General features: G+C 50.8%; 1 protein-coding gene across 10 annotated transcripts in view; it reads left to right on the forward strand.

Annotated features, from left to right (window-relative positions):
* Positions 1 to 13,454, forward strand: part of PRLR (prolactin receptor) — a 178,629-nt gene that overhangs the window by 155,979 nt on the left and 9,196 nt on the right. For all 10 annotated transcript variants that reach the window (XM_072824927.1, XM_072824921.1, XM_072824920.1 and 7 more), the window contains 4 exons: positions 7,746 to 7,915; positions 9,741 to 9,882; positions 11,361 to 11,460; positions 12,006 to 12,075. In XM_072824927.1, the coding sequence (XP_072681028.1) occupies positions 7,746 to 7,915; positions 9,741 to 9,882; positions 11,361 to 11,460; positions 12,006 to 12,075 (482 nt within the window). The remainder of the gene's footprint in view (positions 1 to 7,745; positions 7,916 to 9,740; positions 9,883 to 11,360; positions 11,461 to 12,005; positions 12,076 to 13,454) is intronic.

Genomic DNA, 13,454 nt, shown 5'->3' on the forward strand with positions numbered 1-13,454 from the left:
AGCAAATAACTGGAACGAGCATAGGGGTGGGAACTGAATTTGATCTTAGGTTAAGAAACTCAGAAAGGCAACCCCACTGGCAAGTAGAAATAGAATAAATTTTACTTCATATAAATTATGGATTTAGTGTCATCATAATACCTATTCAGTCCCTGTTTTTGTGGATTATTTCTTTGGGCTTCCTCTTTCTTTTACAGAGTCCCCCTTAATATTTCTTGCAGAGCTGGTTTGGTCGTCACATATTCTTTCAGTTTCCACCTATCTTGGAAGCTCTTTATCTCTCCTTCTATTCTGAATGAGAGCCTTGCTGGATAAAATATTCTTGGCTGCATGTTCTTCTCATTTAGGACCATGAATATATCCTGCCAGCCCTTTCTGGCCTGCCAGGTCTCTGTGGAGAGGTCTGCTGTTAACCTAATACTTCTTCCCATATAAGTTAGGGATCGCTTGTCTCTTGCTACTTTAAGGATTTTCTCTTTATCTTTGGAATTTGTAAATTTCGCTATTAAATGTCAAGGTGCTGAAAAGTTTGTATTGATTTGGGGAGGATCTCTCTATCTCCTGGATCTGAATGCCTGTTTCCCTCCCCAAAGTGGAAGTTCTCAGCTATGGTTTGTTCAAATACACTTTCTGGCCCTCTGGCCCTCTTGGCGCTCTCTGGAACTCCAATTATATGTAAATTCTTCCTTCTGAGGCTGTCATTTATTATTATTAAGGTTATTTCCCTTAACCTTTCCTCGTGGTCTTTTCATTGTTTTTCTCTTTTTTCCTCAGCTTCCTTCCTTGTCATCTACTTGTCTTCTGTCACTCACTCTTTCTTCCACCTCATTAATCCTTGTTGTTAGGACCTCCAGTTTGGATTGCATCTCATTTAATTGATTTTTAATTTCGGCCTGATTAGATCTAAATTCTGCTGTCATGAAGTCTCTTGAATCCTTTATGCTTTTTTCCAGAGCCACCAGTAGCTTTATAATTGTGCTTTGGAATTGGCTTTCTGACATCAAATTGTAATCCATATTCTGTAACTCTGTGGTAGAGAATACTGTTTCTGATTCTTTTGTGGTGAGTTCTTCCTTCTAGTCATTTTTCTCGGTGCAGAGTGGCTGCATGAGCAGACTGTGTCAAGAATATCAACCACGGCCTAAGTAAATTTCACCCTAGATGATTCTGATGAGGTCAGAGACCAGAAATTGAAAACAAAGATCAGAGTGAAATAAAACAAAAGGACCACTAAAATGAAAAACTAATTTTAAAACAAAGTAGTAAAAAATAAAAGGCCAAGAATCCCAAAGAAGAAGAGAAAAAAGAAAAAAAAGAAGAGAAAAAAGAGAAGAAAAAAGGGGGGGGGGACTGGGAGCTGGTGGTGGTGACAAAGTGATCCTCTTGTTTCTGAGTATATTAAGTTCTGTATATTAGAAGATGCTCAGTCCCAAATTTATATAAACCAGAAATACTTGTAGAGGGCCCCAACATTGACCACCAAAACATAAATGAGATAAAAGAAGGGGGCAGAATGGGAATGAGGAATCTCACAGAATGAGCCAGCATGGTATACTACTTGGTTCTGGGTGCATGCTGGTCATGTTTTAGAAGGTATTAACTTCCTCCATTGTAGAACAAAATGAGGCAGAGAAAACCAAAAATACAAAACAAAAACATATCTTGTATATCTCCCAAAATTATGTTCAAGGGAATCAAGAAGTGGAAAATATATCTAGGACCTGTAATTATAGAAATATGAAAGTCAAAAAGGAAGAATCTTAAAAATGAAGAGGTGGTAAAATATTGTAGTTAAGATGGGAAAAGAAAAAAATATCAGAAATGTTCAGTCTGATAAAAACTATTTGTACTGGAAAAATGGGGTAGGAGGGGTATCTGGTTCTAAATACTGTAAATCCCTTGACTTCCCTGGAGCTTTCCAGTGCTTCTGGGTCAAGAACCTGCTCTTCCCGTCCTTCCAGCTGGTCTTCTGGGGGAGGGGCTGCTGTGCTGATTCTCAGGTGTGTCCACCTGGGGGAGCTGCCCCGCCCCTGCCAGGTGCACAGCTCAGTGGGAGCTGTTTATCCTGTGAGGCCCCTGCTCCCTGGTGGCCCTGCCCTGTCCCAGGCACAGGGTGGCACCAGGAGGAACACTGGCGGCGGCCAGCTCTCCAGCCCTGGAGTCCGCTCCTCCAGTAAGCACCTGCAGTCTCCCAGTCTGCACTGGCCTGGATGTTCGGGGGGCGGGGGCGCTGATCTGCACAGCTTGGGGGGCCCAGCAGGAGGGTCCTCCCTATCCTGTGCTCTTCCCGCTTCCCCCCGGGGGCGCCCCAGCAGGAGGGTCCTTGCGTCTTGGGCCCTCCCCACCTCCCCTGGGGGCGTCTCGAGCAGGAGGGTCCTCCCCTTCCTGGGCCCTCCCCGCCTCCCCCGGGGTCACCCCAGCAGGTGGGTCCTCCTCGTCCTGGGCCCTCCCCACCTCCCCCGGGGGCGTCCCGAGCAGGAGGGTCCTCCCCGTCCTGGGCCCTCCCCGCCTCCCCCAGGGGTGCCCCAGCAGGCAGATCCTCCCCGTCCTGGGCCCTCCCCGCCTCCCCCAGGGGTGCCCCAGCAGGAGGGTCCTCGCGTCTTGGGCCCTCCCCACCTCCCCTGGGGGCGTCCCGAGCAGGAGGGTCCTCCCGGTCCTGGGTCCTCCCCGCCTCCCCCGGGGTCACACCAGCAGGTGGGTCCTCCCCATCCTGGGCCCTCCCCGCCTCCCCCAGGGCACCCCAAGCGGGAGGGTCCTCCCCGTCCTGGGCCCTCCCCGCCTCCCCCAGGGCACCCCAAGCGGGAGGGTCCTCCCCGTCCTGGGCCCTCCCCGCCTCCCCCAGGGCACCCCAAGCGGGAGGGTCCTCCCCGTCCTGGGCCCTCCCCGCCTCCCCCAGGGCACCCCAAGCGGGAGGGTCCTCCCCGTCCTGGGCCCTCCCCGCCTCCCCCGGGGGCGCCCCAGCAGGCGGGTCCTCCCCGTCCTGGGCCCTCCCCGCCTCCCCCGGGGGCGCCCCAGCAGGCGGGTCCTCCCCGTCCTGGGCCCTCCCCGCCTCCCCCGGGGTCGCCCCAGCAGGCGGGTCCTCCCCGTCCTGGGCCCTCCCCGCCTCCCCCAGGGCACCCCAAGCGGGAGGGTCCTCCCGGTCCTGGCCCCTCCCCGCCTCCCCCGGGGGCGCCCCAGCAGGTGGGTCCTCCCCGTCCTGGGCCCTCCCCGCCTCCCCCGGGGGCACCCCAGCAGGCGGGTCCTCCCCGTCCTGGGCCCTCCCCGCCTCCCCCGGGGGCGCCCCAGCAGGCGGGTCCTCCCCGTCCTGGGCCCTCCCCGCCTCCCCCAGGGGTGCCCCAGCAGGAGGGTCCTCGCGTCTTGGGCCCTCCCCACCTCCCCTGGGGGCGTCCCGAGCAGGAGGGTCCTCCCGGTCCTGGGCCCTCCCCGCCTCCCCCAGGGCACTCCAAGCGGGAGGGTCCTCACCATCCTGGGCCCTCCCCGCCTCCCCCGGGGCCGCCCCAGCAGGTAGGTCCTCGCCGTCCTGGGCCCTCCCCGCCTCCCCCGGGGTCGCCCCAGCAGGCGGGTCCTCCCCGTCCTGGGCCCTCCCCACCTCCCCCGGGGCGCCCCAGCAGGCGGGTCCTCCCCGTCCTGGGCCCTCCCCGCCTCCCCCACGGGTGCCCCAGCAGGAGGGTCCTCGCGTCTTGGGCCCTCCCCGCCTCCCCTGGGGGCGTCCCGAGCAGGAGGGTCCTCCCCGTCCTGGGCCCTCCCCGCCTCCCCCGGGGGCGCCCCAGCAGGCGGGTCCTCCCCGTCCTGGGCCCTCCCCGCCTCCCCCAGGGGTGCCCCAGCAGGAGGGTCCTCGCGTCTTGGGCCCTCCCCACCTCCCCTGGGGGCGTCCCGAGCAGGAGGGTCCTCCCGGTCCTGGGCCCTCCCCGCCTCCCCCAGGGCACTCCAAGCGGGAGGGTCCTCCCCGTCCTGGGCCCTCCCCGCCTCCCCCAGGGCACTCCAAGCGGGAGGGTCCTCACCATCCTGGGCCCTCCCCGCCTCCCCCGGGGCCGCCCCAGCAGGTAGGTCCTCGCCGTCCTGGGCCCTCCCCGCCTCCCCCGGGGTCGCCCCAGCAGGCGGGTCCTCCCCGTCCTGGGCCCTCCCCACCTCCCCCGGGGCGCCCCAGCAGGCGGGTCCTCCCCGTCCTGGGCCCTCCCCGCCTCCCCCAGGGGTGCCCCAGCAGGAGGGTCCTCGCGTCTTGGGCCCTCCCCGCCTCCCCTGGGGGCGTCCCGAGCAGGAGGGTCCTCCCGGTCCTGGGCCCTCCCCGCCTCCCCCAGGGCACTCCAAGCGGGAGGGTCCTCACCATCCTGGGCCCTCCCCGCCTCCCCCGGGGCCGCCCCAGCAGGTAGGTCCTCGCCGTCCTGGGCCCTCCCCGCCTCCCCCGGGGTCGCCCCAGCAGGCGGGTCCTCCCCGTCCTGGGCCCTCCCCACCTCCCCCGGGGCGCCCCAGCAGGCGGGTCCTCCCCGTCCTGGGCCCTCCCCGCCTCCCCCACGGGTGCCCCAGCAGGAGGGTCCTCGCGTCTTGGGCCCTCCCCGCCTCCCCTGGGGGCGTCCCGAGCAGGAGGGTCCTCCCCGTCCTGGGCCCTCCCCGCCTCCCCCGGGGGCGCCCCAGCAGGCGGGTCCTCCCCGTCCTGGGCCCTCCCCGCCTCCCCCAGGGGTGCCCCAGCAGGAGGGTCCTCGCGTCTTGGGCCCTCCCCACCTCCCCTGGGGGCGTCCCGAGCAGGAGGGTCCTCCCGGTCCTGGGCCCTCCCCGCCTCCCCCAGGGCACTCCAAGCGGGAGGGTCCTCCCCGTCCTGGGCCCTCCCCGCCTCCCCCAGGGCACTCCAAGCGGGAGGGTCCTCACCATCCTGGGCCCTCCCCGCCTCCCCCGGGGCCGCCCCAGCAGGTAGGTCCTCGCCGTCCTGGGCCCTCCCCGCCTCCCCCGGGGTCGCCCCAGCAGGCGGGTCCTCCCCGTCCTGGGCCCTCCCCACCTCCCCCGGGGCGCCCCAGCAGGCGGGTCCTCCCCGTCCTGGGCCCTCCCCGCCTCCCCCAGGGGTGCCCCAGCAGGAGGGTCCTCGCGTCTTGGGCCCTCCCCGCCTCCCCTGGGGGCGTCCCGAGCAGGAGGGTCCTCCCCGTCCTGGGCCCTCCCCGCCTCCCCCGGGGTCGCCCCAGCAGGTGGGTCCTCGCCGTCCTGGGCCCTCCCCGCCTGTCCTTGGGAAGTGCAGGGTCGTTTCCCCCGGGGCCCTGGGATCCGGGCCTGCGCCCCTGGAATCGCGCTCCCGGGAGCCCCGAAGGCAGCAGGGCGCAGCCCCTTCCCCCGGAGCCGCCGCCTGAGCTGCTCCCAGACCCCGCCGCGCGCTCCCGCCCTTTACGGAGCTCCGCCCACGGGGTGCGGCGCGCTCCCCCCGCCCCGCCCCGCGCCCCTCCTGTTAGTGACCCCGGGAACCTGGAGGCCCCCCACCCTGCGGTCCTGCCCGAGCTCCCTGCTGGGCGCCTTTGCGTCGGGAAGGATCCGGGGCGGATTGTAAAGTCCCCGTGTCTCCGGGGGTCGGGGCTCTCCCGCCGCCCCCCCAGCCCCGCTCCTCCCGGCCCCTCCCCCACCGGATTCTGTTTTATTTTATTTATTTTTTATTTTCTTTCTCCGCCTTCCTACCTTGTTAGAGGCACAGACCCTTCTCTCTGCAGCGCCCGGCCGTTCCCTCGGGGCGTCTCGGGCGGGATCCGTGGGCGGGAGGGTCTGTGGGGCGGAGCGGGGACCCCTGGGGCCGCCTCCCACGGGGTCCGTGGCTCTCACCCCGAGCCTCAGCCAGTGACAACCTGCAGTTCGGAATGACAGCGTTGGCAGATAATCTCTGAAATAGATTATGTCCTTGTTGCTATTGCCATTGAATTACATTTAGCAATGTTGAAGGTGCTTGAAAGCAGTGATTCTTTTTTTTTTTTTAAGATTTTTATTTATTTATTTATTCATGAGAGAGAAAGAGAGAGAGGCAGAGACACAGGCCAAGGGAGAAGCAGGCTCCATGCCGGGAGCCCGACGTGGGACTCGACCCCAGGTCTCCAGGATGATGCCCTAGGCCGAAGGCAGGCGCTAAACCTCTGAGCCAGAAAGCAGTGATTCTCATCGAGGGCCTATGTTGCCTCCCCCAGGACATTTAGCAATGACAGGAAACATCTCTGATTATCAGCAGCTGGGGAGGAGGGCCGGGGGATTACTGCCATTTAATGGGTGCAGGCGAGAATGCTGCTAGGCACCCCCCAGTACTCAGGACAGCGCCCCACCCCACCAATAAAGAAGTGTCTGGCCCAAAATACAGGATGCTGAGGTTGAGAAACTTTGCTTTAAAGGATTCATTCTAACCATTTTGCTGGCAGTTTTGTACTAATAGTTTTTGAGGCATTTCTCAGTAAATAGGTGACGTTTGTTTAGGAAGTACATATAAAATGATCTTTCTTAGGGATTTATTTAGTAACATGTAAGCATTAGGATTAGGGGCAAATTTCCTAAAGTTCGCTTTTTAAGGCAACCATAGGTTATAATGCCAAATACACTACAATTATGTTCACTTCCCGCCTGGCATGGGGACTGATTTGAAGAGGTAATAGATGAATAGAGAAAATATTACTGGCCAGCAGGACTGAAATTAGGGTAAGACAAGCAGACAAGCTGGTACCCAAGGCACTCTGCAGAAGGCCCTCACAGACCTGCACTTAAAGGAACCTGAGAATTAATGTCCCCTTATTGTGTGTGTGTGTGTGTGTGTGTGTGTGTGTGTGTGTGTGTGTGGCATAATACACATGACAGAAAATTCACCATTTTACCCATCTTACAATGTGCAATCCAGTGGTATTAGTTCATTCACACTGTTATGCAACCACCATCACTATCCAGTTCCAGAACATTTTCATCACTCCAAATGGAAACTTCATACCCATTAACCAGTTACTCTGGATTCCCTGCTTTTTCCCAGCCCTAGAACAACCATTAGTCGGCTTTCTAATCTCTGTCTAATTCTATATAGAATTATAGACTATGTGGCCTTTTATATCTGGCTTCTTTCACTTAGCATAATGCTTTCAAGATTCATCTATGGGAATCTAGTGTGTGTTAGTACATCCTTCCCTCTTATGGCTGAATAGTGTTCCATGATATGAATATTATTTATTCATTCATCAGTTAATGGACTTTGGGGTTGTTTACACCTATTGGCTACTGTGAATGGTGTACTATGAACACTCAGGGACAAGTTTTTGTTGAGCACTACTTTCAATTCCTTTGGGTATCTACATAGGAGCGAAATTGATGGGTGACATGGTAATACTGTATTTAACTTTCTAAGTAACTTCCAGACTTTTTCTACAGTGGCTGTACCACTTAATTTTCCCATCAGCAATGAATGAGGGTTCCGGTGTCTCCAGTGCTCTCACCGACACTTGCTATTCTTCATTTTTGAATTCTAGCCATCTTAGTGGGTAGGAAATGGTATCTCATTGTGGTTTTGACTTGCATTTCCCAATGATTTTTGAGCACCTTTCCTGTGCTTGTTGGCCATTTGTGCCTTCTTAAATTTTGCATCTTGTTTGCTTCAACCTAACCCCACTTATGCTGACTCACACCTGATGTCAAATACAGTCTCCTAACCATGGCAGAGTGAAACAGTAGAGAGAGCTTGCCTCTAAGAACACATATAGTTCTGTGTTCAGATACCACTTGCACTAAATATGGAGTTTCTTTCCTATCTACAGTTGAACCAGACCCTCCTGTGAACCTAACTTTGGAATTAAAACAACCAGAAGACAAAAAGCCTTATCTGTGGATGAAATGGTACCCACCCACCCTGGTTGATGTTAGATCTGGTTGGCTCACACTCCAGTATGAAATTCGGTTAAAACCCAAGAAAGCAACTGAGTGGGAGGTGAGTCAACTAGAAGCTTTCGGAAAGGGTCAAGTCCTTGGCACAGATGAAGCCCTCACAGCTGAGAACAAGTCGTTCCTCCTCATTACTGGGTGACCGTGTTGCCCTCTTGATGCCGATGGGACCCACCCAGAAGTGGAAGGGACTCCTCCCTTCCACTGGGATTGATGGAGGCTCATCCTCATACTCTGACAGGGCTAACTTCTTGCCCTGATCAGTTTCTTCCACCAGGTCTCCAACCCTCCTCCCTCAGGATATCTTAGGTTGAGACACTTGTGAATGTACTTACATGGCACTAAGTAGGAAGAAAAAAAATCTCAGCATAATCAGCCCATGGTCAATGCTATTTTATTCGCTTTCAAATACTTCAATGTAAAGAAGAGATAATACATTAAATTATAGACATTATAATAGTCCACTCTGAAATATTTTAGTATATGTCTCTTTTTAAAAGGGAACATTTGAGGGGTGCCTGGCTGGCTCGGTCAGTGGAGTGTGTGACTCTTAATCTCAGGGTTGTGAGTTCTAGCCCTCTACTGGGTGTGGAACCTACTTAAAATTTAAAAAAAGAAAAAAGAAGGGAACATTTGGTTTCACTCATATGTGGAATTTAAGGAACAAAACAAATGAACAAAGAACAAAGAGACAAACAAAAAGACTCTTCAATACAGAGAACAAGATGGTGGTTACCAGAGGGTGGTGGGATGGACATGGGTGAAATAGAGATTAAGATTACACTTATTGTGATGAGCACTGAGTTATACATAGAATTGTTGAATCACCAATTGTACACCTGAAACTAATATAACACTTGTATGTTAATTATGCTTCAATTTTAAAAAAAGATACTCTCAAGCCCATTAGCAATGATAAAAATGCATTTTTTTAAAAAGGGAACATTTCCAAAGATAGCCAAAATAGGATCACACATAGAAAATTAATTAAAATTCCTTAATAACATTTAAAGGCCAGTCCATATTTCAACTCCCCCAGCTGCTTCAAGAAAAATACCCTTAACAGCTAGTTTGATCAAACCAGAGTCCACTCCAAGACCAGTTGTTATATTGCTTTGGTCTCAACATGCGCAGGAGACTGGGCCACTTGTCCCATAGAATGTCCCACCTTCTGCTTTTGTCTGATGAGTTCTCTGTGAGGTCATTTGGCTAATTTTTCTGCCCCTGTATTTTATGTAACCAGATAATTAGATCTAAAAATTTGATCAGATTCAATTTGAACAGTTTTTGACAAGAGTACTTCAGAGGTGATATTATGGGCCTCATGTTGCATCATGCCAGGAGATGGAAATCCTCTGGTTAGCCCACCAGAAATGTTGCTAAGACTGATTCTGAGATCAGAGAGGTGACAACCTGATCTCTCAATTGTAAAGTTTTATTTTGTTTGTACGCTATTGTTTAAACAAACTTGAAGACCCAGTTCTCTTTCACCTAGGGGCTTTATACCAATTGGTAATCCTTGAATCTATAAAATCATTAGGGTTGACAAAATAACCATTTTTCAATTGTATTCACTTGGTTTTCTTCCATAAAGTAGAATTTAGAAGGGGGTAGAGGATAAGGACTACTAGAATATTTGACTCGATGTTGATGGAGTTCCCAATGGAGAGATAGAAAACCCATTAATTTTTGTGTGAGCAATGCAAGGAGGAAAAGATAGGCTAAGAGGGTGGAATGGAGAGAACAGAGATTGATCTACAAAATCGATTCTGCTGGCTTCAGTCCTCCAATAGCTTATTATCTAGGGGAAAGGTCTATGAAAAAACATAACACAAGTCAGAGTGACATCTATTTTCCTTGTTTGTTCCTAGACTCATTTTGCTGGGCAGCAGACTCAGTTTAAGATTCTCAGCTTATATCCAGGACAGAAATACCTTGTCCAGGTTCGCTGCAAGCCAGACCATGGATTCTGGAGTGAGTGGAGCCCAGAGAGCTCCATTCAGATACCTAATGGTGAGTGTCTTGGCCCCCTTTTGTATATATTCCAAAATATTTTTAAAACAAAATGAATTTAGTAAGTTTGGATATAGTAACTACTAACAGAGAAACCACCTGAAGTGTTGGCCCAAAGAATAAATAGAGGTGACTTTATCATCTCTCCATCCAAATCAAAGACACTTGGAAGTGTAGCACAGTGGATCACTGTCCGCGAGGGCCAGTTTCCAAGATAAGGCTGCCAACATGGGCTTGGCATGCCTCAGAGGGCTTGTCATTCATTCTGCCCTAATCCCTCTAATTTGCTCAAGGTTATCATCTAGTTGTGCCAAAATCTGTAATTTGGTCTGCCATCTGAAAGGCATGAACCAGTTTTCAGTCCATGATGTCGGTTACATCTTGGTTCTTGTGTGAAGGTACAGTGTGCATCAGAGGCTCTCCAGTCTAAGTGCCATTAAACATGGCGGCTGGCGCTCCACGAGAGAATGGTTCCTCTTGCATTTCTAAAGTATGTTAGAGTTTATAAAGTCTTTCCCTTATGTGGCCCTTTCAACCCACTCAGGTATTCAGAGAGAATAGGGTTAGCATTAGGAATCAAAAGTGAGGAAAGTGAAGCTCATTGAGGTTAGAGGTCTTACCCAGAACCACATGGCAAAGCCTAGCTCTCTGACAACTCACCTGGCCAAAGTACGGGGGTGTGCGTTGGCGCTTGGCATTGAAAGAGCACTGAACTGTGGGTCATGAAATCCACATGGGCATCTAGTTCAGCCCTGGATCTTATTAAATAAATAAAAGCAAGGGAGGCCTGGGTGGCTCAGTGGTTGAGTGTCTGCCTTTGGCTCAGGGCATGATCCCGGGGTCCTGGAATTGAGTCCCGCACCAGCAGGGAGCCTGCTTCTCTGCCTGTGTCTCTGACTCTCTCTCTCTCTCTCTCTCTTTCTCTCTCTCTCTCGAATAAATTTTTAAAATCTTTTTTAAATAAATAAATAAATAAATAAATAAATAAATAAATAAAAGCACAAGGTCTAAAGGCAGATGTTCTGAGCTCAAATCCCAACTGCAACTTTATAGTTTACATGTTCATGGGGAAATCACTCTTTGAGTCTCTGTATCCTAATTTTTATATACAAGGCAGTATATGTAAAGACGACCTTAAAAGCCATTGATGGCTTTAGCAAGACTTCACGCATGAAGGCCTTTATTATTATTACTGCAATGGACCTTGTGACCTTGAATTTCCTCTTAAAGGATCAAATGAAATAATATATAAAAGGGTTTTGAAATTTGTACAGTATTGTCAAATATACACAACATATTAAAATTTAATAATAAAAATTAAACTCATCACGTATGCTACTCTCTTTGGATTGCTATTCAAATCAAAAGAAGTGTAGGGAAGGGGGGAAACCCTTTGTTCATAACTTTTGCTTATTAGTCTTGTTTGTTCTTAATGATGCTTTGATGTGATCAAAGCTTTCCGACTGTTTGCTTTTTAGATGTCACCATGAAAGATACCATCGTGTGGATCTTTGTGGCCGTTCTTTCTGCTGTCATCTGTCTGATTATGGTCGTAGCAGTGGCTTTGAAAGGCCATAGGTACTTCCCTGTCTATCACCCCTCCTCCCAATCATGGTTGTCAGGGATTGCAGCAAAAAAGATAATACGAAAATGACGGAAACCTACAGATAAGTCAAGCACTTCACTTTAGCCATAGCTACAATGTGTTCACCCCGTAGAAAATCTTTTATCAGTACTAGCAAAAGTCGCAGAATGGACTCCTTTGAAGCTGGTGCTCTTTCCATCAAACTGAGGCTCCCGGTTGTGCAATAGTAAAACTCTCGTAAGAGCAACTCAAATCAAGAAAAGCAAGTAGTCCAAATAATCCATTCATTTCAGTATCAGCCTCCTCTATGAGCCAGAACTAATTAGGATGTAGGCCCCTAAAATTATTAATTGTCTTCACCATTGATTGTTAGTCTCACAGAACCCGAGAAATCTATCTACCAAAGTCCAGGTAGCAGGTGTTTGGAGAGAATATTAATCTTTCAAAACTTACAAAGCGAGGTGGAAAAAAACAAACAAAAAAAAAAAAAAACAAAGCGAGGTGAGTCATCTATTCTTTCTCACAAATTATTTTATAGCATGGTGACCTGCATCCTTCCACCAGTTCCTGGGCCAAAAATAAAAGGATTTGATACTCATCTGCTGGAGGTAAGTGGCAGAAGTGGAGAATGCAGTGTGACTCACTTCTTTGTAATAATTACCTTTACACATGCGCACATAATTCCCATCAGTCCAGCCTGGCTGACTCAGGCCCTGCCCAGCTCGTCCCTTTTCTTCAGCATGCGTGTTTACAGAAAGACAGGTGGAGGCACGAGGATACTTACCTTCAGAAACTAAACATCAGAGGGCAAGGAGAGAAAGCCAAGAAAACATGAAAACATAGTAAGATTTGACTAGATTTATCAGGTCTGTTCATTAGCACAGAAATAAACATTTTCTGCAAATAATGAATTTAGAAAGAGGGTCAATATTTTAATTGATACAAAACAGGGACCCACCACCACCTCCTTTGTCATACTTCGGTTCAAGTTTTTACTCGAATGTTCTTTACATAATTGCAACGTCCTATTTTAGTTGTCGCTCACTTTGAGCACTCAGTAAAGACTGGATCAGTACAGTGGTGCTAGTGTTTGCCAGGGCCCACTTAGGCTGATTCAAGAGGGATTTAAATTCAAGTGTTTTGAATAAAGAAGGGTTAGAACATTTTAAATTTCTGTCCAGATTGAAATATATAGTTTCGATTTGACTTGAGCTTCACACTGATGTATCTAAAAGCAGTGACTGGCACATCACATCACTTGACCCACACACTGTGAGGCTAACAACACAAGCATATGAAAAGTGAATTGGCTTGACTACATTCAGTTTGATCAAAAATATCAGAGCAGGATTTAGGGCCCCAGAATTTAGGCTCCTGGTCCAGTGCTCTTATCCCACTATCTAGTCTCTAGTACTGACCTTCATAGAACCAGCATGAACATCTCAACTAAGTTAGTTAACTACTGTCTAGCTCAAAATTTGACCTTGTAGCCACAGGGACTTAATAATAAAATAACTACTGGGGCAGCCCCAGTAGCCCAGCGGTTTAGCGCCGCCTTCAGCCCAGGGCCTGCTCCTGTAGACCTGGAATCGAGTCCCACGTCGGGCTCCCTGCATGGAGCCTGCTTCTCCCTTTGCCTATGTCTCTGCCTCTCTCTCTCTCTCTCTCTCTCTCTCTCTCTCTATATATATATATATATATATATATATATATATATCATGAATAAATAAATAAAATATTTAAAAAATAAATAAATAACTACTGTTTGTGTCACATACACACACAGAGTTTGTATCTTCTTATTTTTTAAAGATTTATTTATTTGTTTATTCATGAGAGAGATACAGAGTAGGAGTCAGAGACACAGGCAGAGGAAGAAGCAGGCTCTCTGCAGAGAGTCTGATGTTGGAACTCGATCCCAAGTTCTGGTATCACGCCCTGAGCCAAAGGCAGGTACTCAACCACTGAGCCACCCAGGCATCCCAAA

The sequence above is a fragment of the Canis lupus genome, chromosome 4 (assembly GCF_048164855.1).
Source record: "Canis lupus baileyi chromosome 4, mCanLup2.hap1, whole genome shotgun sequence".
In the NCBI taxonomy this organism is placed as follows: domain Eukaryota; kingdom Metazoa; phylum Chordata; class Mammalia; order Carnivora; family Canidae; genus Canis; species Canis lupus.